The sequence below is a fragment of the Tauraco erythrolophus genome, chromosome 4, assembly GCF_009769465.1.
Source record: "Tauraco erythrolophus isolate bTauEry1 chromosome 4, bTauEry1.pri, whole genome shotgun sequence".
Taxonomy (NCBI): domain Eukaryota; kingdom Metazoa; phylum Chordata; class Aves; order Musophagiformes; family Musophagidae; genus Tauraco; species Tauraco erythrolophus.
In genome coordinates, this window is record NC_141468.1 from 57732640 (window position 1) to 57758999 (window position 26360).

The following is a 26360-nucleotide window of genomic DNA, read 5'->3' on the forward strand; positions in this document are numbered from 1 at the left end:
ATGAGGTGATTTAAATTTCATCATGGTTGTAAATTTGTTGTGGTTTAGCCCAGCCGGCAACTAAATGCCACACAGCCACTCACTCACCCTCCCCCACGCCGGGGGAATGACAAAGAGAAGTAAAGCAGAAAAGGCAAGGAGACCAGTGGGTTGAGATAAGTATAATTTAATAATAACAGTAATATGAAATTCAAAGTAATAATAATATATTAAAATATAGTATGGTAGTAATATATACAAACAAATGATGCATGATATAATTGCTCACCACCTGGTGACCAACGCCTGTCCCATCCTGGCAAACAATTCCGAAACAGATAAGTCCCAACACCGCAATCCTGAGTGAGTGAGAGGCCTGAGAAGAAAGTGAGAGAGAGAGGGCACTCCCAGAGAGAGTAAGTCTGAGAAAGCCCTCAGAAGAGCCAACAGCACTTCTTCCTGGTCAACCCTCATCTATATACTGGGCATGACTTTGCATGATGGAATACTTCATTGATCAATTTAGCCCTCAATCCTAAATCTAAGTTCAAATCCTAAGGAGAGTTGTGGACCCTTTGTCCCAGCCTTGTTCCCCTCGAGCCTGTTGTGCTCCTGCACACTGGCAAGAACACGTCAAGCTGAAAAATCCTTGATGTCTCAGTACCAGCTATAAATATCGTATATATAACATATATCATAAATATAACATTCTTCTCATAACAAATCCCAGACTAAAACTAAAATACAGAACTCTTCTGACTGCTAAAAAAAAAAGCTAACTCTTTCCTAGTCAAAACCAGGACAACATGCTCAAGTAAATTTAAATGGTCACAATTGTATATTATTAAAAATACTTTATCACCTGCGTTATATTGTATAAATTTATAGAGTTCTAGGTAAATAACAGAATCATATTACTAGTGAGAAGGGACCTCTGGAGATTTCTAGCACAACATTTTATTCAAGGCAGGTTCAATTAGATCAGGTTACTTAGACCTGTGTCCAGACAGGCATCTAGACAGAGCTTTCTCTGTTCCACCTTGTGTTTACTGCCCTTCATGTCACCCTATGAATTCTGTCTCCATCTTCTCTGTACCCTCCCATTAGTTAGTTGTAGACAGTGATAATATCTCCCTTGAGCCTTCTCCTCTGAGAGCTAAGGAAATGCAGTTCTCTCAATCTCTTTTCAGCTCCCTACCTGCCTTGGGAGCTCTTGAGTGGGCTCACTGCAGTATTTCAGTGTCTGCCTTGATCGAGGGATCCCAAAACCAAACACAGTACTCCAGGTGCAATCTCGCAAGTGCCAAATAAAGAAGAATCCTTTCCCTTGTCCTGCTGGCTATATTCTTGCTAATATGATCCAGTGTGCAGTTAGCCTCTTTTGCTGCAAGTGTGCACTGTCTGTCAGGACCACAAAATTGTCTTTTAGCCAGTCAGCCCCTCCACCTGTCATGTTGCTTAGGTTTGTTTCAAACCAAGCAAGATACAGGACTTGCATTTTGCCTTAACTGAACTTCGTGAGATTTATTTCAGCCCATTTTTTCCAGCCTGTTGAGCTGCTTCTCAATAGCTGGGAGCTTTCTCCCCAGTCTTTTGTCATCTGCAAACTTGCTTAGAGTACTCTCTATCCTATCATCTGGATTGTTAATATGAAACATTGAATGGTATTGATCTCTGGGGGATTTGATTAGTAATGAGCCACCAGTTGGGTTTTGTACAACTGATCATGTCCACTGGTAGTCCAGCCAGTTTTCCATCTCCTTATCATCTTACTTAGCCAGTCCTATCTTTCAAGTTTGGCTTGATGTAACAGACCATGTCAAAGACCTTGCTAAAGTCAAGTTATACTGCATCCACTAGGATCCCCTTATCCATACAACCAGTCATCCATTGGGTTAGTCACTATGCTTTGGCATTGCAGATCTATGCCTGCTGTTCCCTTTTTGTCCAGTATTATTGTTGCCAATATAACTGTAGGTAATATTGGTATTATTACCAATTATTGTGCCAAATAATATCATTAATATAAGTTTCAAATTAAGTTCTACTTACACAGAAGCAAAGTACATCTTCTGCATCACTTAAAAATCAGCCTTGTTTACTAATTTGCTGTCAACTTTGCAGTAATTTTCATTAGTTAGGTTCTGTTCTTCACTGCGATATACAAATGACTGGCATACTGACAAAGGAGGCAAAGGAAAATTAGGATTAAAACATCTTTCCTGGTTAGGCTAAATTTCCATTTTAAAGTCTTGCTGGTGTAGCAGCATCAGTTAAGAATGTGAGAAATCATTACTTCTAACAACTACAGCTGTCTCTCCAAAACTTACAAGGTCTCTGATAGAGGTAGGCTTCTGTTAAGACATGCTCTGAACTGGAGTGATTGAAGCACAAACATGCATCCTATTTTGTTCTACTCTTTAAGGTAGTGACTTTTAGCAGGGTTTGGGGCCAGATATCCAGTCATAATCTGCTCCAGTGAGATTTGCTCGAGGCTTCTGTTGGAACCTGAAGAGAATAGATCAATGTTGATGGTCTACACAGATGAAAACAAGGGCTGCTGTCTTTTTTTTTTGGTGGTGATGGTGGTGATTGTTGGTGAGCTGAACTAGCCAAAAATAACAAAAAACTTATTTATATTTAAAAAAAAAAAAGCGGTGACTTTTGGCTAGTCTAGTACCTTGTGCTGGCTTACTACATGACTACACGAAGGAATGAATGGGTAGGAGAGCAGAGGGGTTGAATGGGAGCCTGGCAGCTCCAATGTATATTGCCTTAAGTCACCCTGGAGTCCTGTCCTCACAGCGAAAAAAAGTTTTGTTTGATAAGGTTTGTTCTTATGGACAGCTGGTATAATGCTGTATTGACAAAATTTTGCTAGTAAAAAGGACATCTTCCCTAGGTTGGTTTATGAAGCCAACCATAGTACTAACATCTCTTTTTGATTTAGGTGAAGTTTAGGATCTTTTCAATTTACTGATTTTTTTGAGTGGAATGGAAGTTGTTTATTGAATTCAATCTTTACATTTAAACTTCTATACTAGTAGTGCTTGTTAGAATTAGGGTCAGGTAAGAGCTGCTGGACAGATTTTGAAATATTGATAAGGAAAAGATGAAGTTTCCCTTCAGAATCATGTTACCGTATCCTCTTTGAGCAGTAAATAAATATAAGAAGAGAAAAGACAGGAAGACGATGAATTTAGTATCTTGACCTTGTACTGTTGAGAAGTCAGCCACTGGATTAAGAACAAGGAGGCAAAGTCATCTCTACTAGGAAAATTGTAGTAATAAAGAAGCTATTATTCACTCCATGTTTGTTATCTGAGTTCTAGAAAACCATCATCATTGTGATATAAATTCACAATGATTTATAGTTACCTTTCTCCTCCTGTCTAAATGCTTTATTCCTTAGTCTATGACTATTGGGGAATGTTGTAGAGAATGAGTGACTTGTTCTAAAGCTGTATACTATGGGTTGTCATGCATTCTAACATCTGGTATTTCAGATGATGTGCAGGAGGCTTATAACCTGATTAAGGACCTGGAACCTACAGCTCCACAGGTAATTGGAAACCGATGTCAGGATCCATAAAGACAGAGGTTATAAATTGTTATGAAGTCTGCCGCATACACAGCTGGTATCCTGAGGACAGCTTGGCCCATTCCCACTTTTAAAACTCTTATGTTTTCCATCTTTTCATCAATGATGGACATAGTGTGCGTGCAGAAAGTATTACATATGAGCATATATGAGTACTTAGCATGTTTGTTGCTGTACCACCTGGGGTCAATAAGAATACATTTGTTGTGTTGCTGCTCTGTTGTGTGCAGACTTGATCCCAGTGTCCTGGCTATTAGTGCATAGGTAAAAGCCCTCTTCCAGCTGCAGCTGCTTGTACTTCTGCCCTGGTGATGGTTACCATTCCACAGATCTACTAGCTCATATGTTCATGTGGTTTGTCCTGAAGCCGTTTCAATAAAAATGAGCTAGATTAGATTAAACAGTTTAAATAATAGGTCTTTTCTAATTCCATCTCACTTTGGCTGCAATGAGTGAAAACTGCAGTGTCCCTTGGCTGCTACTGTAATTTTCTTTTGTGCCTGCTCCAACATCTTTAGTCTCTGGTTTATTCCTCTTTGCAGTTTATTTTCCAAAGGTCACATAGCTGGGCATGAAAGGGACCTTTCATGAGTCTCTGTGAGGATTAGAGGGAGGGAGGGAAAAGGAAAACCTCAAGAACACAAATCTGGTGATTCAGTGCTGAGGAGTGTCTTCTGCTGTGGCTTTTCACTTCTTGCATTTTTCAGTATAGCAAGACTTACTTCAACAGTTTTCTGCAGCTATTGATCCTTTAGCCTCTGCTTTCCCTATGTACACACCTAATATAAATAACATATCATTCTTGATCACATTTTGAAATCAAAATTTTTATGCTTTTTTTCCATTTTCTCACTCATACTTGGAAGGATCTCCCTGCTAAGACTTGCAAAACTACTTGTATATCCTCCTTCAGTTCTCAGATTTCTTCTCAGTCATGACATCCATAGGATAATAATCTGGAATCTGTAAGAGAGTGGATGCGCTAAAATGATTATTTAGCATGCTGGCTGGTACTCTCAGTTTCCTTGCACTCCATTGTTGGTCTGTGTACGTGTCTCTCTCTCTTTTTCCCTGTTTATCTTTGTGACAGGGCTGTCCAGATTTATAAGGAGTACCTACTAAAACAGGTTTATATCTATAACTATTACTTATAAGGTTTGAGTAAGACAAGTGAGTCTGTTACATGCTGAAAAAATCTTGTTCAGAGAAGAATTAAACTATAGTTGTATCTCATAGTAGAGATTACAGGGTACTCTACTCCTATTCCTAATTTCGGTAGAGTAACATGACCACAGAGCACAAACCTCCTGACATTTTTGCCCTGATGAGAAATGCTTTGTATATTGGAGCAAAAATGGTAATGGTTATGGTTAACCAATGTGCATACTTGAAGTGGGATCTGTGCATTGATATAACAATATTGCACTTGATTATTGGTCATATGATGGTGAAGAGGGCATGACAGTATGTTATGATGTTCCTTCTGATGCATTGTCTTTGGGCATAAGACTTATCAGAAAACACGCTGCCCGTTTGCATCCCACATATTTCGCAGAAGTGGCTAGCTAGTGAGTAGAATGGATTTTTTTGGTGTAACTTTGTACTACTGTGCTGAAGCACTATCGTAGTATTATAGTAACCAGCTACCTGAATTGGGATAGAGTTGAATTTAGGAAGAAAATAATGTGCATGTAGGCACTTATGTGTCTCCTGAAATCTTCGTGTTGTCTTCTCTGATACTTTTTACTTTTTCTTTTTTTTTCGCCAGGAGTACATCCTCAAAGGAGTTGTAAATGCAGCTCTAGGACAAGAAATGGGCTCGGTGAGTGAAGCCCATGACGTTCTCCAGCTTCTCCAACAGTAGAACATAAACAGATCTATAGGGATTGGAATGGAGTGAGAGAGGCAGTCATTTCTCATTTAGATTGCAGGATCTCTATGTCTCTTAATTTCCTCCTGTATAGTACTCAGTCCAGGATAAGTAAAATGCAAATCTCTGTTGCTAGTCCTGACAATAAATCAAGCCAAATTTGGCTTCTCTGTCCTGTTTCCAGAACCCTGTTTGCTTTCTACAGTGTTCTTGTGTATCTAGGCACATACAGTGGCACATTTACCTTTTTCTGTTTTTACTTCAGCCCTAGTTTTTCTGTTAGTTTCTCCCTATCTGTTCCTCAGTGTATTTTCACTGTGCATTGTAGCATCAACTCTGGAACTCATGTTGGATTTTTTTTTTCCCCAGAGAGATCATCTGAAAATTGCTCAGCAGTTCTTCCAGTTGGTGGGTGAATCAGCCAGCGAATGTGGTATGTTTGAAATGTTCTTTCTCCGTTATGTAATCTTTCTTACAATATCCAAATATATACCATTGTACTGTTGTCTAACTGCTAACCGTTAGCATGACTATTGCTAGGCATTTTGTTGCTGTAGTATGAGTAACAGAAAGTCTAATTTATAGTTAAAACAAATTTGCAAGTTTAAATTAGAAGGCTCAATTGATTTCAAATCTTACTATATGAATTTGGCTGGAAAAGAGCATATACTGCAAACTGCTAGTCTTCACTGATAGACACTGTGGCAGCTTGCCTTTGACTAATAATCCCCATTATAGAAACGGAAGACAACAGCCTAATTAGATGAAGTGTGTGCTGAAACCTCACAGGTACAGACACTCAGGTACAAATCTATTACTGATGATAAAAGCCTATTGAGTACGTAGAGTCCTAGCATGGAGTGTGCCCGGGAACTGAGGATGATAAAAACGTAAAAAAGCATTTGGCTACAGAGAGAAATAGAGGCTCTGGGACTAAGTCCTTGGTTGAATCAAAAACCACATGAGGAAACCCAACAAAATCAATACATTTTCAATATTTACTTTTACGTATTCAATAATAGAACAAAACAAGACCTTGTCTTCCCCTTGCCAAAGTAAAACCAAAAATCCCAAATCAAAAAAGCCAGTAGTTGGAACACAGAAATTCAGCTGAAATGGGGCTTCCCAGTTTCCTTTGTAGGCATTGTCAGTAGGACTATTTCTTTAGGTGGGTAACTTAAGCATGTTCATGGTACAGACAGCTCATGGTCCTCAGAGACGGTACACTGAATCCTGTGTCCATGGTGACTAAAGAGAAGGATCTCAAGAGACAGAGCAGCAGCACTGGTGAAACTTTCAGAAATACTGTTGAGCCATTCTGTTCCCCTTGCAGTCTTTGTACTGTTGAGATGGTGCAGCAGAGAGCTTCACGTTGGATGGCTGGAAGTACTTCCATAGATGAGGCTTCCCCAACGCATTTCTTTTGCATTGAGACAATCCCTTTGGAGTTGGGATCTCAGCTGACAGAAAGAAGCAATATGAACTGTAGTAGTGGAGGACTCGGTTAGTGGGCATATAGCTAACTAGGTTTGTGATGCCAGTAAAGTCATGAGGTGACTGATACAATGGTGGTAGACCTATTAATGCCTTTAACAGTCATGAAGATGTGACGAGTGACCATAGCACATATGGATAAAAATGATATGGAGATAGTCTGAGAAAAGATATCCTGAAAAGATAAATAGTGAAGATGCCACCCAAAACAAATTGTTAGGAAGCTAATATTCTTAATTTTACTGTGAAATAGTTTTATACCCGTGTGCAAAACAAGACAGAGTGGCTGAGACTTGAGGTTTGGTTGAGGAGGTGAAGAAAAAAAAAAGGGGGGGAACAGAAATGTAGTCTGATTAGGAAGGTGGGTTAATTGAAAACAATGAGCCTGTGGGAAGGATTGATTCCAACTAAAGGTAAATGGAAATATTTGTACTGCAAACATCTTATGCTCTTGATACTTCCATGTTAAAACTGCTTTGTCATCTTTTTAAAAACTTGTGGGAGAAAGCTGACATACAGAAGAGCACACAGTTCAAAGTAACTCCTCCTTTAAAAGCAAAATGGTGTGAGGGGTTTTTTGTATCCTCAAATGAAGGACAGGTGGAGGTCAACAAACTGTAGGTATGAAATAGAAGAGGCAAACAGAGTTCAATTTAGATAGGACATAACAAAAAGCAAACACATGAAGACCAAATATTTAAGTGTTTTTATACAAATTTTAGATGTTTTACAAGAAGATGAATAAAGTGGAACACCTGGTTTTAGAAGAGGAAGCTATAAACCTAGAATAACTCTTTAAATGTGATAGGAAGAAGGTAACATGTAAAATATTGTTCCTATTTAATTTCCAATGGAGTATTACTAAATAGATTATGCCAGTGGAGAAATGGTTCTAAACATTATAGAAACCTTATCTCAAAATAAAGTATATATCTTTATCAGTAAGTAACATAAAATTGTTTTAAATTACATGCTCCGATAGGAGACTTATCATATTGAGGCTAAATTATTCACCAGCCAGCCTGGATAGGAACAGTGACTGGCATATTAAAGAGGTTAGACATTTTACATAGACAGATAATTAAATCGTAGTTGGAGATTTCTATTCTGGCCATATTGACCTAGTAAATGCAATGACACGGCATGAGAGAGAGAATGAATTTTTAAATGTGAAGTTTTCATCTTGGAGAACACACAAGTGAACAGGTGACTCTAGACCAATACAAAGATTACACAGAACCTGACTTGAAATTTTATGATGAAAATCCAACTCAGTGGTCTAAGTATAATCAAATTCAAAATCCATGTGTTAGCAAATGCCTCAAAAAATTTCCACAGTACTAATTTCAAGAAGGGAAGCTAATAATAACCTTTCTAATTTCTAACAGGAAATTTTCAGTGAAGTAGCAGTGAAAAGGATAAAATGCACCTGATTTGAATACTTGAAAGAACCTTTTGTTTCTTTAAAGAAAGGGCTCGTATTCATAATTAATGAGCTATAGGAGACCAATAATGACATGACTAGGTTTGCCAATGGTACAAAATTACCCATCGTAGGAAAAATGAAAGCTTCCACAATGATAAAAGCTATGGAAGAAAATATGAGGCTGGGTAATAATATACAAATTAAATTTAGCTTTGATAAATGCAAAGGAATACATAGAGAGGGAAAAAACCTGAAACTATATTTGCAAAATTATCAGAAAAGTTGAAGAGAATCTTAGGAATTGATGAGGAAATTACTGTGTCATTTTATATAGATGTGGTTCTCTTTCTTGAATACTGTCTGCAAGTTCTGGTTTTTACATTTCAAAAAAACATGGTAAAACAAGAAAATGTACAATAAAGACAGCAAGGATGATCAGAGAAAGGGGATAGCTTCTTGAAAAAGGAGAGATTAAATAAAGGAGGATACATGGCCTGGAAAATGATGACTGAGTTTGGTTATGTTCACGATACAGAACACCATAAATGACAAGGAGAAGAGGAATAAAGAAGAATTAGTTACCGTACTATACAAAAAAAACCAAGGAGCATTGACATAAATCATCACACAAGACAATTAAAACAAACAGCCCAAATTACTTCTTCACAGAACACAATTTATTTGATATAGAATCTTGCAAGAACCAAAAGGTATAAAGGAATTTTTAAAAGAAAAGTCCATTGGCTGTTTTAACATAGATTTTTCAGTGATGATTAGGAAGTCCTCAGTGCAGTTTTTTGAAAGCTAGAAGAAACTTCAAAGGAAGTGGCATTACATACCACAGCATGTATTATATGTGAAATCAGAATACATTCTTTCGACAGCTGTATATGACTTTTATGTTCTTATGTACTTCGATTATTAGCCACTATGTTATGTATTTGTGGTCATACTTGATCTGCTGCCTTTGTTTTGCTGGGTTTAGAATGGAGAATAGAAATCTTGCTGCTTGCATGCTTGGGCTTTTTGCTAAGTAGCCAGCCATGCTATTCGAGCATGTAAGTCATGCTTCAGCACTTCCCACTGTGCCATTCCTTGCAAGGACCTAGTACCACTAGATTGTCTAAGATCTTTATCAAGTTACTTAGCTGCTTTGCAGATTTATAATACAAAAGTAGGTTGTACTCGCTAGCGTGAGGGAATCCTGTGCTGTGTCTTTGCTCGCAACTGGGCCTACAAGGCTCCTGATTTTAATGTAGATTATAAAAAAAATACCGTATTAAAATGAAAATTTGGAATATTTTTTCAAAACAAGGTCATATCTTTCTGACTTGCTCTTGTTAACTGTAGAAATTCCATGAATGCGTTAAGAAAAAAGCAGCAACAGACAGTGTAGGAAGAACACGGTGTCATGTATTTGTAAAGTCATTTGGAGTCATCAGTAAAGCCCTTTGCTGTTTTTAATTAGATCTCTGACTTGGAGGTTCAAGGAACATAGGGCAAACAACGTTAATGTGAAAGTCCTTTCCGATGCATGTATACATTTCATCCCTTGATGGAAGTTACGTACTTTAAGAGGAGTAGGGACACCCAAACCAAAACAAAACAGGAAGCACTTACAGTGTGGAAGTCAATATTCACCCTCTAGCAGCAATAAATAACACCCAGAACAGCAACTTGGTTTACTGGGGGTTTTTTTAAGCTTAAAAATTCTTAATCCCAATGACATGGAATGGAACTGGCATTACAAAGGAGGATATAAGTAGATTTTTATAATTAATTCTCATGTTCTTCTCCCAGGGTCTCAAGTGGGTGGAAAATAAAACAGATCAGATTTCTGAGATAAGTTAAGGAGGAAATGGGGCAAGAGGAACATTAACGACAGTAAATGAACATTAACATTTTCTTTAAATGCAGTCTTCGTCGTGCTTAACAAACTACCCTAAAGACAAGCATAATGGTAAAAAGCACCCCTTTCATTTCCACTGATCCTCTTTTAGGATCAAGACAGGTATATCTAGTGTTGGGTGGGAGGAATGAAACATTTCTCCTGGACTTTGTGCAGTCTTTTCTTTGAGGTATTCTTAGATCACCCTAAGTAATTCTTCAAAATAAAACCTTTTTCCTCTTTCTGCGTGAGTCACATGGGGTGAATTAGAACTATAAAACTCTAGTTTTCCTGTCACTAGTAATATTCATTGCTGAGTTGTATGAGATTTACAGATGTTTTACTTGTTTGGTTATTTCAATGAAATCTTTCATTAAAACTATACGGAGGATGATATGCTGGAGCAACAAAATTTTCTGCCAGAATATGAACATAAGAATAAATACTGAAACTTAGAAACTCCCCAATCATATATGGGAGAAGAAAAGTGTCGTTCTAATATTTTGTTACTGTGATTAATTTTTACTGAAAAATGTATTCTCAGTTTTAAGTCGTCTTCGCATGTTTATTTGCGCTTTTTTATTATTTTGTTTAAAATGAATTGCTGTGAGTTTATGAACTTCAAAAATTGAATGTGAGAAAAAAGGAGCACTTTTGAGGTACCTGCACTCTCATTACAACAACAAAAAAAGAACAGAGGAACACTGAGGAAAATTGTTTCTGTTATTGTCCTGTCAAGGCGTATATGTGTCATGATAAGTATGCCTGCATGTAAAAAAAGACAGATAAATATAGAGGCCGTTTTTTACAGAACACTTCATAAATAAACAAATAATTTTCTTAAGTTGGAGAACTGAATGAAGTGGTTCAGACATAGATAAGAATGGATTGTCTCTGTATGGAAATGACAAGATATCCAAGCTTAGGATCTCCTAGTGCTAAAAGATAAAAAATGAGAATATTCTGCTTTTCTTTGAAATATATTTTGAGATCTTACATAGTGCTATCCAGGAATAATTACTACCCTACCTTATTTAACAGAGAATGTACAATTTTCCAGTGGAGTGCTATATTTTGTACTGTGGTATGTAGTCAAAATATTGGTGTTCAGATAGATGAAATTTTTATATACAGGAAAGATATTTTAATTTTCTAGTGTAGATGGATTGATAGTAACTAACCTACAGGAGCAGTTTGCTTCAGGGCTGTTGGTAGGATCTTGTCTCCTTTCACCTCACCAAACTGCGCAGAGCAACATGTTCTCTAATGAACATCTGACGTAGTGAAAGACTGTTGTCCCAAAATTCGTGTTTGTCACCGGTGTGCAAAGAGCCTATCCACACACAGAGTGGAGGTGTTTCCTTTTATTACATATGTATGTATATATGGGTGCCTGTCCCAAGACAGGACACTGAGGCTCCAAATCCAAGGTACTTATACATAAAGCATTAACATACTCACCTTCCTAATACACATACATTGTTATTCTGTTAACTGATCGGTTAAAATCTTTTTACCTAGCATGTAAATTAATATGCATGCTTAGTCCTTCTTCTCCACCCTTTTCTTTTGAATCAGTGGTATAACTGAAGTAGGTGGTCTATGAGTCAGTGGTCACGATCTACCCCTGTTGGAATTACCTTTCCCCTAGTTTCTTACTCCTTTTGGCAAATCTAAGCAGTCCTTCATGAGTTGCTGATTAAGCAAGTGATTCATCAGTTTAAACTTCTGCTTTAGACAAATATATATAATGGCACATTGTTTTAAGATCCTAGTTCCACAATTTTCTTAAGCCTGGTAGAGTTTATTTCTAACCCATAGTATTTTGACATCAACAGTAGTGATTTGATATCACTTGGGTTTATGCCTTCACAGCTGCTACTTGGGTTCATCCATCTCTGATCAATTTCTGCCACTTGGGTCTAATGAAAATTAGTCCTAGTAAGCTTATTTTAGAATCTCTAAAAAAAGCTTTGAACTAGTTTTTCAGTAACACATCTAGCAATTTCAGAGTAGATGGCAGCATAATATGATGGCAGCAAAGCTTGTGATGACATAGAGGGCAGCAAAGTTTACTGATGCTCATTTGAACTGATATGCCTAACTTATTCATGGCTACCACTTGTGAGCAATGGGGCAATCCTAACTGCATGGAAATTAATTTTCGTATCATATTTCATCACTGAGTATCTTTCCTGTATTTGTTTTTTTATATAACAATATTTCCAATGTCTCAAGTTTACTCTTTTACTGGAAATAAAATTAAAATATGTAGAGCTTCTTTATACAGGATAACTGAAAAGCATAATTTAAAAGAAAAAAGGATAATGAGGTTAGAATAACAAACTCAGGCTTTGTGTGAAGTGTCATTTCCTAAGAGTAAGAATAATTCACAGTAAAATTATGCTACATAAATTGTGTCATAGAAGAGGCCTGTTACTTAAACAATTTGTCTCTGTAGAATTTTCTGTTGAATACAGTATTGGAATAGTTATTGTATGCTGTAGGGAAAGTTAACAAGATGATCTAATAGTTTTCCTAACCTCTAGTATGGTCTTTTGCCTTGAAAAGGCAAGTTATGCTATTTTTAGAAGTTAGCTCCTTTCATAGTTGCCAGCAATCTTGACAGTGATTTCCATTACCATGTGATTTTTAAATTCTACAAATCTATATTTCTCTTTTGAATTTTAGATACCATTCCAGGGAGACAATGCATGTCCTCCTGCTTCTTTCTTCTTAGACAGTTTGATAATGTCCTGATTTACCTCGACTCAGTCAAGGTTAGTATTATTATGTAGTATTAATACTACTCTAATGCACAGAATCACTACTTATGGAATTAGACTGTACTGTGTGAGATGTTATGTGTTTCTGTGTCTTTTTATGTTTACAACAGTAACAACAAACATAGGAACAACAGTGAAAGATAAGTGGTCAATACAGCAAATGGATCAAAATTTAAGGAAGCAGTTTAGATACTATTGTGTAGCATGGTATTCTTATCACACTTGCACTTTAACTATTATCAGGCTTTCTGGTGGCATCATAGAAGACAAGGAAGATAATTAAAGACAGTGAAAAATGTCGTGGATATTTATTTATGGGGTGGGCAGCATGGAGGAAAAAAACTTTTTTTTTTTTTTATAAGACTTATCGAATAGGTGATGGACATTACTGTCACTGGTTCATAATTGAGTACAACATTTTAATGAACAAGATAGGACATGAAGGACCCTAAAAGTAATAAAGGTTATAAAGCAGTCACAGAAGGACTAAGATAGGGTGGTATTACCAAAGCAGTAGGCTAAGAATATTATTTTTGCAGAAGTAATCTGAGTGGTACCTTGCAGACAATGTTGCATTTTTCAAAGTAAGAGAAGGGGATTGCAGTTATCATAATGCACCTTTATCATAATGCAGCATTATCAGATCACCAGTATTCAATGAATAAAATGGATATACCTTACAGATATTCAGTTATGAATCAGATGTGAGGAAAAAGAGATAGGCTAGAGTGTGATTGTAGGGTTAAGTGATTGCAGTCTTGTTCTACTGCTTCAAAACTAGAGTTGTAAGAACTCCATTATTTTGTAGGAAGAGGAACAGAATCTAAAAAGAAACGGTTAGAGAGATGCATGAGATTAGAACAATTATAATGTTCTAAGGAGAGTGAGACCTAAAGAAAGATATGTGGCTGTAACGGTGCCAAAAGCAGCTGATAAGTGAAGAATAATGAAAGTGCAGGGTTTTTAAACTTTGTCTGGAAAGAGGTCATCGAAGAAATCCCAAGTGGCTGTAGCCACTGGAATGCTTCTACTGTAGCGGAATGAAAAGACACCCCACTACCCCCACCCCAAGTTGGAGTGTGTGTGTAATTGGGAAAAAAAGAGAGCTGGAAACTAACAGTGAGATTTGTTTTGCCTAACTTGAACCATCTAAAAGTCAGACTTCTAGTTACAGCTGATCATCTCCTCTCAGTCTATAGCCAATGGGGGCAGATGGTAATTTCTGGAGGAGAATTTGTCCTGTGTATTTCTTACACTTAGAATGGAAGGAGTCACTCCATAGAAATATCCAGCTCTTTCCATTTACTTAAAGTTCTTAAACAACTAGTTCTAACTTGAAAAGGTTAAAGTGAATTTCATAGAATTTCATAGAATTTCATAGAATTTCTAGGTTGGAAAAGACCTTAGAGATCATCCAGTCCAACAGTCCCTAATCCCCCATTAAACCATATCCCTAAGCAGTTCATAAAGTGTGATTACTCACCACCTGCAAGGTATATGGGAAAGCTTAGAAATGAAAGAGAGAAGGGGAGTATCTGAGGAGGCAAATGGAGTCATCACTAATATTAGAAAGTAAGACATGGCTAGTGTTTGCAAAGGAAAGAGCCAGAAGGGAACAAGACACTAAACAAATTAAAAGGGTGAAAGTGGGCAAAATGGCAATCAGAGAATAGGTCAGAGTCATGAGGCAAGAGAAGTGCTACAAGGAGGGGATTAAGTGAGACAATTCTGCATCTGTGAGGGTGTAAAGGGAAGTGGTGTAGGAAGAGTTGGAAAGAAAATCTGAAAGGAAAGGAAAAGCACAGAATACTCTGTGTTATTTTGTAAGATATAAGAGCCCATGCAGAGGGAAATATAGGTGAGGAATAGATCTAATGTTTAAAAACTGTCAGGGGGAGGCAGAAATAATGACTGGTACAGATATGCAAGCCTTCAATCCTGCTATATTTATCAACCAGAAGAAGGAGCATTCTTACCTTGTCAGATTTGGGAGAAAAGATTTTATTATATGTGTGTAGGGGAAGGGATGGGTTATTTGACTGCTTATTTGGATGTTTTGTTTTGTTTTAAAACATTAGCTGTTTTGCTGAAGGTATGTAGAACTACTGTTGCATATTCATAGAATCATAGAATTATAGAATGGTTAGAGTTGGAAGGGACTTCAAAGATTAGGATAGTTCCAACCCCCCTGCCATGGGCAGGACACCCTCCACTACACCAGGTTGCTCAACACCTCATCCAACCTGGTCTTGAACACTTCCAGGAATAGGGCATCCACAACTTCTCTGGGCAACCTGTTCCACTGCCTCACCACCCTCAGAGTGAAAAATTTCTTCCTTATATCTAATCGAAATCTCCCCTCTTTCAGTTTAAAGCCATTGACCCTTGTCTTATCACTATATACCCTTGTAAATAGTCCCTCGCCCCCTTTAAGTACTGGAAGACTGTTATACGATCACCCCGAAGCCTTCTCTTCTCCAGGCTGAACAGCCCAACTCTCTCAGCCTGTCTTCATAGGAGAGGTGCTCCAGCCCTTAGATCATCTTCATGACCCTCCTCTGGACTCGCTCCAGCAGCTCCATGTCCTTCTTGTGTTGGGGACTCCAGAGCTGAACGCAGTATTCCAGGTGGGGTCTCACAAGAGCAGAGTAGAGGGGCAGAATTACCTCCCTCGACCTGCTGGCCATACTTCTTTTGATGCAGCCCAGGATACGGTTGGCTTTCTGGGCTGCAACCACATATTGCCGGCTCATGTTGAGCTTCTCATCAACCAGCACTCCCAAGTCCTTTTCCTCAGGGCTGCTCTCAATCTATTCTCTGCCCAGCCTATATTTAGTCTTGGGATTGCCTTGACCCACATGTAGGACCTTGCACTTGGCCTTGTTGAACGTCATGATGTTCTCACAGGCTCACCTCTCCAGCCTGTCAAGGTCCCTCTGGATGGCATCCTTTCCCGCCAGCGTGTCAACTACACCACACAGCTTGATGTTGTCAGCAAACTTACTGAGGGCACACTCAATCCCACTCTCCATGTTGCCAACAAAGATGTTGAACAGCTCCGGCCCCAGTACAGACCCCAGAGGAACACCACTCGTCACTGGCCTCCACTTGGACATTGAACTGTCGACCATAACTCTTTGAGTGCGACCATCCAGTCGCACCTATATTATAACACATATATGTCGATCTCACCTTGCAAGCTAGACTTTTCCCTTTGGTATCAGTAACCATATATCTGTTTTGATTTGACCTGTATTTAGGCAACAATAATAAATATTACCTCAGTTTTCATAATTGTAATGTGACTGCATTTATATAAAAATATATTATATTTTTATATAAATTAAAAAAATATTATGCTAAAAAAAAAAAGAAAATTCAATATAAATAAAAGATTGATGCATGACCTTGACAGGCCTGAGAGGTGGTCCTATACGAACCTCATGAAGTTCAACAAGGCCAAGTGCAAGGTCCTGCACATGGGTCGGGGCAATCCCAAGCACAAGTACAGGTTGGGCAGAGAATGGAATGAGAGCAGCACAGAGGAAAAGGACTTGGGGGTGTTGGTTGATGAGAAGCTCAACATGAGCCAGCAATGTGCGCTTGCAGCCTAGAAAACCAACTGTATCCTGGGCTGCATCCAAAGGAGCATGGCCAGCAGGTCGAGGGAGGTGATTCTGCCCCTCTACTCTGCTCTCGTGAGACCCCACCTGCAGTACTGTGTTGAGCCCTGCGGCCCCCAACACAAGAAGGACATGGAGCTGCTGGAGCGAGTCCAGAGGAGGGCCACAAAGATGATCCAAGGCCTGGAGCACCTCTCCTGTGAAGACAGGCTGAGAGAGTTGGGGTTGTTCAGTCAGGAGGAGGCTCCGGGGTGATCTCATTGCAGCCTTCCAGTACTTAAAGGGGGCCTACAAGAAAGCTGGAGAAGGACTTTTTACAAGGGCATGTAGTGCTAGGACAAGGGTCAATGGCTTTAAACTGAAAGAGGAGAAATTTTAATTAGATATAAGGAAGAATTTTTTACATTGAGGGTGGAACAGATTGCCCAGAGAAGTTGTGGCTGCCCCATCCCTGGAAGTGTTCAAGGCCAGATTGGATGAGGCTTTAAGCAACCTGATGTAGTGGAAGGTGTCCCTGCCCATGGCAGGAGGGTTGGAACTAGATGATCTTTGAGGTCCCTTCCAACCCAAACCACTCTGGGATTCTATGATTTCATTGCACAGTGTCGTGTTCTTATTTAAATACTGCGCACTCCCTCCTCAACTGTGGAAAAAAAGGCAATTTAGAGAGTAATTAAAAATCAAAATATTATCTCAAGAAATTTAGAAGATAGATATTATTTGCTACAGAGGGAGGTTATGAAAATAGAATTATACAAAATGAGGATTAGAATAAACAAGGTATATTTGAAACCTCCATTTCTATTAGGAGAGGCTGAAAACAAGATATGACTTGCTGGTATTGCAGCAAATTCACTATGTCGTTTGTAAGAAAATGCATTTTGTACCTCTCAAAACTCAGTTGGTTTATGGAACCCATTGTCATAGTTTGTCATAGTTCAAGGTAGGGTTGAGGTTGCAAGTCTGGAAGGTTTTATATATTGTATCTAGCAAGTTGCAAAATCATCAAGCTTGAGTAAAATATGTATTTGTTAAATTCTTGAAGAGAATCATAAATACTGGTACTTTGAGACATAATGCAAGGGACAAAGTTTTCTACCTACCACCACTTTCTTTGCATGGTCCTTTTGAAGCAGTCGGTGCTCATCATTTTCTAGCTGAGACCAGACACTGCTCAGATTTACTTAGGTCATTCCCCTCCTCTTCAGGTCACAGGGATGCAAATAATTCTTCCTATACCATTTTACAGGCAAAGTTTAGGTAGCTTTACAGTCACCTTTGTGTTTCATTCACAGGAATCAACTTCAGTGGAATCTCTGCAGCTCTTTAAGTGGAGCTGTGTGCTCTGTGCAAATTGTTTGCATGCTATTGTCTCAGGAAAGACCACCTTCATCCCCAATTGATTAAAACTGCTTTAGGCGTGAGAATGTCTCAAAGGACACCTTATTATAAAATGTATTGCCAGCTGCCCTGAGGGTGACATTATAACACTGAGGATCAGCTGAGAAGAGAAGCTAATTCAGGCTCAGCTGAGTTCTGGCCACAACGAAAGCTTCATTGTTCAACTGGGTATCTGTGCATCTTATTGAAAGGGACATCACTCAGAGCACAGTTAGTTTTATGAAAAGGTTGAAGACCACTAAAAAGACTGCAAAAGAGTGAAGACCAGTACATATAATGTGGTTTAAAAAGAAAAGAAAAAAAAAGAAACGAAACATCTGGCTGCTGTGAATGTGTTGCGCTCAGCAGCACTAGTTCATTGTTACTGGTTTTGTTTTTGAAGCAGGTCTGGTCTCTAGCACTAATACAGCCAGGATAGAATGACACAATTTTTGCGTTTGGTTGCTGATAGAGTTTCTTTTCCATTTTAATTCAAAAATACAATGGGGGCTATTTAAACAGAAGGAACTATTCATGCAGTAAAACTAGTATCTTGCTCATCAGCTTTGCTTAACCTGGGACTTGTGCTGATTCACACGAAACTATCATTGAGGAAGAATACAGTAAAATGTTGTAATTCTCATATGGTGAAACCAGTTAGTCTGCCCTAAGGGTACTGAAATGTTTTCACCATCTGAGCTTGAGATTCATCCAATTGGTTCATCCTCCTGCTTTCACATAGCAAGCTGTATTTGCCGGCTCTTTTGGACCCTAACATAGACTATTTGAGTGAAACCTAGACATCTGGCAAATGTTGGCCACCCCCTACCTCTCTTCTTGAGGCACTGGCTTGACGTATGTTGGAAAACTGGGTCAGTACCCTTTGTTGACTACCTGTGACAGGGAAGGGAAGAGGTTCCTCAAGTGTCCCTACATAATGAAAGAAGATAGAGAGCATTGGGAAGGGGTTTTATCCCTTGCTTCCCATATCTTTTGTACAGTCCCAGTTGTGCTTTTTACCTCCTCCTCACTGTTTAATGAGGGAACAAAACAAGTTTGGTCTTCCTACACAAGTTCTGTTTCTTTTACAGATGTTATAGAAGGAAAAACATTTCCCTTCCACACACCTTGCTGTTATGCACACAGGAAAGCTTTTCTTGCAGTAACTATAATGGATAAACCACCCTGCTTTTTTCCCATGCTCTTTCACAAGCACTGCATCTCTGCTCAGCAGGGATCCTCAATCCCATTCAGCTTGTAGCTGTGGTATTGTGTTCCACCTTACCTCTGCCAGGTCTACAGGTGCAGCGGTGTGGGACAGTGCTGAATGTAGAACACAGTCAGCTGACTTTTGATCATCTGAGTTGTACTTTAATCTGGTCATCTGACCACGATCAAATCTAAGCCATTTGGGTCAAACCCAAACATCATGCTAATCTGTACCTAGAGTTATATTTCCAGCTTTGGCCCATGCAGCTTTTCAGAAAAGACACAGCTAGATCAACCTGCTCTGCCATGAACTAGGTGTGTCCAGTCTAACATTATGGGAAAGAAAAACTTAATATTGCACTTAGAGAGAAGTGTGCCTGTAAGCAAGGCTTGAGCTTAAGGAAGTGCTATCACATGGTGTGCTGCCTGGTTACAGCCTGGTACTGCAGCTCCACCTTCATATGTGATCCAGTGTCAGACTAGCATCTGTCATATAGCAAGAGATCCTGTGGATCTGGTTGAACCTTGAAAAGTCTTGGAAAAACAAACCATCTTAAGCCATTAGGGAGTCAACTACTTATTTACCACCCTAGTGGTGATATAAGTGCTTGGGAGGTGAAAGAGACCATGGCAGCACAGCATGTCTTCACATGCCCAAAGTGAAAATTACACCTGTAAAAGCTGCCACTGCAATTTTAAGCTTGGAGCATTTTCCAGATCTCTCATGGTTAATACTGTGGAATGTTCCAGCTGTGTTTGTAGTCACGAATGCAGGATGGAAAGCCAGTCCATAATTTTCTACCCAATGTTTATAAGTGCCGTATGTTCATAATGCGGGTTTTAGTTTTTCCTCCCTGTTGTCTTGATATAGTCTGACTCAGATTTTTTTTTGGGGGGAGTGGGGAGGGAAGGATGTTTGTAATGTTATTGTACCATGGGATTTTGTTTTCTTTATTTGGGCTTTGTCTGTGTGGCTTGTTTTCCAGAGTTACTTCTACAATGATGACACTTTCAACTTCAACTACGCCCAAGCCAAAGCTGCTATAGGCAATTTTAGTGAGGCAGAAAAGGTATGTATTTACTTTTTTTAAAAAACAACAATAGAAATATTTCCCACATACTCCTCTCTCTCATTCGTTTTCTCCCTCCAGATCTTCATGTTGATTGAAAATAAGCAGGTTGTGGAACATCATCTTCCCCTTCTTAGAGGAACTGAAACTCTCAGTGATACTATTCAGAAAAGATTATCTTGCTAATCTTGTAATGTGAGGTATATGGGGAGTCATGCTGCTTGTGGTGAATCACAAGAGCGCTTGCTGCTGTCTCTAATTGGTCAAAGAATGCCCTCTTAATCAGATTTCCTATGCTTAGTCTGGCATCCCAGGCAGTCTTATTGTTTAGACTGACTAGGGCATGCTGAGTAAGAGACACTGAATAGTTAAGAGCTTCTAGGTGTCCCTAGAAATTTGTGTTTAAAAAAAATTTTTTTAAAATCTTCCTCTGGGAGATGTGGGAGGAAAAGAGGAAGTGCTCACTATCTTATTCAGCAGCATCCAGATGCAGCTGGAAAAGATTAACTTCTACACACAGCATTTTTTGTGTCTATGTACAGTAGAAACCTAATTGCAACTAAAATATGCAAAACCAAATAGCTATTATGAAGATGGAAGCAACATTTTCCACAAGACCAGAAAGAAGACAAGCCAGAAAAAAAAAACCAACCCCACAAAAAAACCAACCACATAAGTCTAAAGTGAATCATATAGGTTTGGTTGGTTTGAGTTTGTTTTTTTTCCCTACCTTTCTAACTTTTTAACTCTTCAGGTTTCTTGACAACATAGCTCCCCTGTTTTGTTTTGGTTGGTTGTTTTTTTCCACTCCTAGCACCCACCCCCTTAACTTCTGTGACTTGAAATTGCATGTCTCTTTAAGAAAAACATGCAAGACTGTCAGGCAAAATGGATATGTATTTCAATTCACTTACTTTAATTTAGTTAGCTTAATGAAAATGCAGGTGAATATCTTAAAACTATGCTAGAAGGCTATGCTGATAAAAATGATAATGCTGTAAGTAAACTTTAACTGCAGCCCCACAACAAAGAAACACAAAGGTGTAAACTGCTGTTAATCCGTATTTTTCCTCTTATGTTCTTACAAATGATTCTATATAAACTTCTGTTATGTAGCTGATGTGTTTAAATAACAGGATTATGTAATTAATGTCTGATCAGTCTTGATGTCTGATCTTTACCTGTGATGACACTTTCGTATAAAGACTACACTTCCCCAGTCTCATAAACTTGTAAAATATCACCACATATAGCACTTACTAAAAAGCCTTCCTCCATGAACGTAATGAAATAAAACCTATGATAAAGTGCTACTTACATTGATAATGCTGCTGCCTTTTTTTAAATTTCTTTATTTCTTCCCCACCACAAAAATTAAAGGGTCAGCAATGTTTAACTAATAACAATGTCAGTAACCTGTAGAACTCACGGTTGCCGTGTGTGCATCTGCTGCTATAAAGGTATTTTGAGTTTTGCCTGTAGCATCCAAGTATAGTTACAAATATACCTGCAGAGAAGCATAAATAGCTTTTTTTTCTCTAAGTAAAGCCAGAGTACATTTTAAAATGTATAACTTCCCCGCACACATCCCTTTAGATGTAGAATGTAATAAACCTGTATTTGTATAGTAAGTTACAAAAGACGAATGTTTTGCCTTGGAATCTTACTGAAACCAAGATGGTTAGAAAGGGCTTATTGCTGACCTGGAATGATCTCCGACTTGTATGGGGAGGAAAGGCTCATGTATATGTGAAACTTCTGGTATTTCAAGAAGATGCTAATGTAATTGCTCGAATTGCTTTCTAAACAAACACATTCCAAATAGCTTTTCCCACAGGCCCAGCGTTCCTTTGTGCTGTTTTTGTTGCATGGCCGCCCACTGGCACTTGTTCAGAGCCGGCCGCACCCTCTGCACAGCTTGGTGTTTTGCAGCTGCAGAAGTCCCTTAATAAGCATGGCACTGTTTGAATCCTCCACCTACCCGGCACAGAGAGATGCCTCTGCACTGTATAGCCTAACTCTTCTCATGAAGCACATGTTCATGTGGCTTAAGCCGTAGCTGCATGTTGAAACGAGGCAGGTCCGTCTTCTGTTTGTTTAAAAGTACATGCATGTATAATCTTTTATTTTCCTTCTTCCTGCAGGTGTTCCTTTTGATCCAGAGTGAGAAGATAAAGAATGATTTTGTTTACCTTAGCTGGCTAGCTCGCTGCTGTGAGTCACTTTACCTTCAACATTGCAGAATACAGATCCTCCTCTATTGCATCAGTCTTGTCAATCCACTTTCTTAATTTAATTTAATGTTGTAGGTGGATTCAGGACTGTGAAAGTGAAAAGCTGATTGCAGTAGTTACAGTGTGCGTGGTTATTGCACCTTTCCTACATCTGGCTTTAGTAAGCAATTACTGCTTCAGTGAAGCACTGTTACAGTTCTGTCAATGCAGCTTTGTCTTAACCAGTGAACCTTTTTCTTCTCAATTGTCTACTCGATTGCTTGAGTGAAGATTTTTCTGTCTTAAAAGACTGAGTTAACAACTCAACTCTAAAATGTTCAGAAAAAAACATAAAATGGAAGCATCCATACTGGGTAAGGCCCAAGAGTCTGTCTAACTCGGAGTAGCCCATGTCTGATGTCTAGGGAAGAGAAGAATCAGGCAAATATATGTGGTATTTTTCTTCCTACCACATTACTCTGCTTGTTGTCCAAATTCCCGTGCCTGAGGGATGTCCTTTATATTCTCCATCATGTTTTATCTTTCATAAACTTTTCCATTCTTCCCTTGAAACCAGAAAATTTTTGCTATGTTTAATATCCTATAGCGAATTTTATTTAGTATTTCCAAGTCAGTTTTTAAAACATTGCAGAGTACACCTCACTATAGATACAGCTGCAGTGCCACATGCAAAATAGTAATATAGATGGGCTTTTCTGATGACTCAAATCTGAGATTCCCTAGGCTAATTTGTTTTCCTTACAGTGCCTCAATACAAAAATGTTCTCGTATCATACAATTTTCAGTAGTTGTACTTGGAATGTAAATATATTTATTTTGGGACATTATGCCGTATCGCAGATGTGGTCAACGTCTCTAATGTGATCTTTCCAGAGAGGCACATCACACCTATGGATGCCTGTCTATGACTCTCTTTTAGGATGTACCAGTTTATTTCCTTTTTCATTAAGCTGCAGTACCTGGTTGTGTTTGAGTGGTTTATATGGGAATGTTCTATGTGATTTTTTTTTTGATGGGAGAACTCTCATTGCAAAGGGAAGTCATGGTTGTTCAGTAGACAGTGTTCATCCTTTTGATTCTGTGCTGTAGTGGTTCTTTTAACATACATCTGGGGATGCAGAACTCTTTGAAGGTGCTCCTTACTATACAAGAAATAGAATCAACACCATGTTATCAATTACAAATTTTCTAGCTCTTTCATAAGAGTTGCTATTTATTCTTGAGCGTACCTTTTGCCATTCTGAATTCCTGCTGAAGTTTCAGTAGAGCTATATTTTTCTGTTTGTCTTAAAATTTTGAATTTTCATTCCCAAACAGCTGCTAGAATTCTTTGCAGAAACAACCATTCAGTGATGAGTATAGTTATCTTTTTGTGTCAAGTATGTAAATTACTACTAGATCCTTCTGGATGAAAGCTGCTGTAGAAATTACGAAGCATTATAATACGTTCAAGTCAGAGTATGATTAGGTATTGAGTCCTAAACAATTCAATGCTGAAATATTTCCAGTGGACAAAAAGTACCAGAGATACATCTTTTTGGATGCTAGACAGTATCTTTTTGTTCAATATTATTGTACTATTTAGACCAAATTCTTCTTGAAGACAAGGTAATAAAACATTGAATTAGCACAGTGCTCCATTTCTCTAGATAGATGGGTTGGTATTTAAAAATTAAGACCTGACTGTTTGCCACTATGTATCTGAAGCTAATGAAAGAAAAATCTGATTTGATGTCTTGCTGTCTCCTAAATGAGAAGTGTCTATAAATTCTGTGATTTGATGTTACATGTTTATTGTTGATATTGCCACTCATTCTACCTGCAACATACACAGATAGAGTAAGCTAAACAGTCCCTCTTTTGAAAGAGCACAGGAGTGGTCCATGTGTGAACAGCCAGCTACCCTGTGAGTGGCTGGTAAGATCTGAAAAAGAAATGAATACTTAATTTCATTTTCTTTTCTCCCAGTATTCGAATGAGTCTGGGATTGCCAATATCAATCTCAGATTCAACAGAATGGGTTCTTATCTCCAGAAAATCAAATTTTAGGATTCTTTGTGTTTAAACAGCCAAGTAGAATTTCCACAAGCTGAGATGGAAGATTCAGATTCTTTTCTTTCTAATTGTGTATAGCAGTGATGTTTAAAGTTTAAGGCCAATGAAAAATTCTGGTCACATAGGCAAATTTAAAGCCAGCACCAAATCTCTGGAATTTGGAAATATTTTTTCTAGTAGATGCATAATGATAAGTTTTGTTATGCTTGTAGGGGCTTCGCCCCCCTCCCCTTTGGTTTGCTATGATTCATGGGAATTGAATGTTTAGATTGAGGTGGGCACCAAGCATTAAAGACCTCAGCTCAGTGCCAATTAAATTTTTTCTGTGTGTAAGAATGCATAATCCTAAATCTCGCCATCTAAATGGATTGCCACAGTTCATTGTCCTGCATAAAATAACTTCTCTAATGCTTCCATTCTATTTCTTAATCACATCTGAAATCATGAGAGTTGTGCTTATTGCTGTATCTGTGAAATATAAATGGAGATGTAAACACCATAATTATTCCTCTTGCCATTCGTATTCTCTGATGAATTGCAGTTATCGCTAGTAACGCAGAAGAAAAGGACAAGTTTCCCTTCTCGACCTCATGCTCACAGGCTGAGACATGCATTTACATTAAGCGAAGAAATTTAGGAACATTTATTCCACTTGCCATTGAGTATTGTGCGTGGCATATTCTTTTCACAATCCCAGCTTTTTGTTGTCATTGCAGATATTATGAATAAGAAACCACAGCTGGCCTGGAAGCTCTATCTGAAGATGGAGACCTCGGGGGAGTCCTTTAACCTGTTGCAGCTCATTGCAAATGATTGCTACAAAGTGAGTCTTCTCTTTAGAACTTGGTGTATGGCATGTTAATTCAGTGATTCTACCAACAGCCATTTTTGAAAAAACTTTCTATCATTGTCATCACTAGTGAACTTTCTTTTATAACAGCAGGATGTCTAATAATGTAGATGAGTTGGCAAGGGTTAGTCAGTATTTTAACCTACAGGCCTTCTTGATAGACAAGCCACTAATTAAAACATTGGTAAATTACTGCATGCTTGAGCTATCAATGATAACAGTTTCTTCTCCTACTAGGGATTCATTGTTAGTAGAAATGACAATAATCTTTTAAGAAAAAAAAAATCTAGCATAGATTCAGCAAACAGCCTCATGCTGCATTTTTTTCTGGGATAGTGTTATTTTTTCCTTAAAGCTTGTAATGGCAATAGGAGATACTCCTTTGTTAACCATAAGGAAATGGAGAGAGGATTCCCACAACTACTATTCTATCTGCTCAAGCGATGCAAAGAGACACAGTGTGTGTGTAGTCATTAGGAATAAAACTACTCAGAAAAAATAGCAAGCTTAACTGCCTACAGCAGGATCCCTGCTAACACATAATAGTTCTTCTTTTGAACCTTTTCTAGAGGGGATGTTTAAAGAGATGAGGTTAGACTAACTGTCTAACATTTTTAAAAGTCAAGCTAGACAAGATAATACCCACTTTAGTAGGGATGCTCTGGACATTTTAGAACAAGTTAAAATATATGCTACCTTACTTGTACTAAGCTTCTAGATTGTGTTTACTACTTCTGATGCTCCATGCTAATACACTGCTGGCACACCTCCAAATTGTAGTTTATACAAAGCTATGTTAATAGCGAAGAGATCTTGGGAAGCTGATTACAATTCTGCCTAAATTCCTAACATCTAATTCTTCAGATGGTGTCTGTGTACAGTGAGACTTAGCTCT

At 38.3% G+C, this 26360-nt stretch overlaps 1 protein-coding gene across 3 annotated transcripts in view; it reads left to right on the top strand.

The window, feature by feature from the left end:
- The window catches only part of IFT56 (intraflagellar transport 56), a 54423-nt gene that overhangs the window by 23468 nt on the left and 4595 nt on the right, over positions 1–26360 (top strand). For all 3 annotated transcript variants that reach the window (XM_086610999.1, XM_086611001.1, XM_086611000.1), the window contains 7 exons: positions 3486–3541; positions 5349–5402; positions 5820–5883; positions 12950–13038; positions 20243–20326; positions 22471–22540; positions 25332–25438. In XM_086610999.1, the coding sequence (XP_086467125.1) occupies positions 3486–3541; positions 5349–5402; positions 5820–5883; positions 12950–13038; positions 20243–20326; positions 22471–22540; positions 25332–25438 (524 nt within the window). The remainder of the gene's footprint in view (positions 1–3485; positions 3542–5348; positions 5403–5819; positions 5884–12949; positions 13039–20242; positions 20327–22470; positions 22541–25331; positions 25439–26360) is intronic.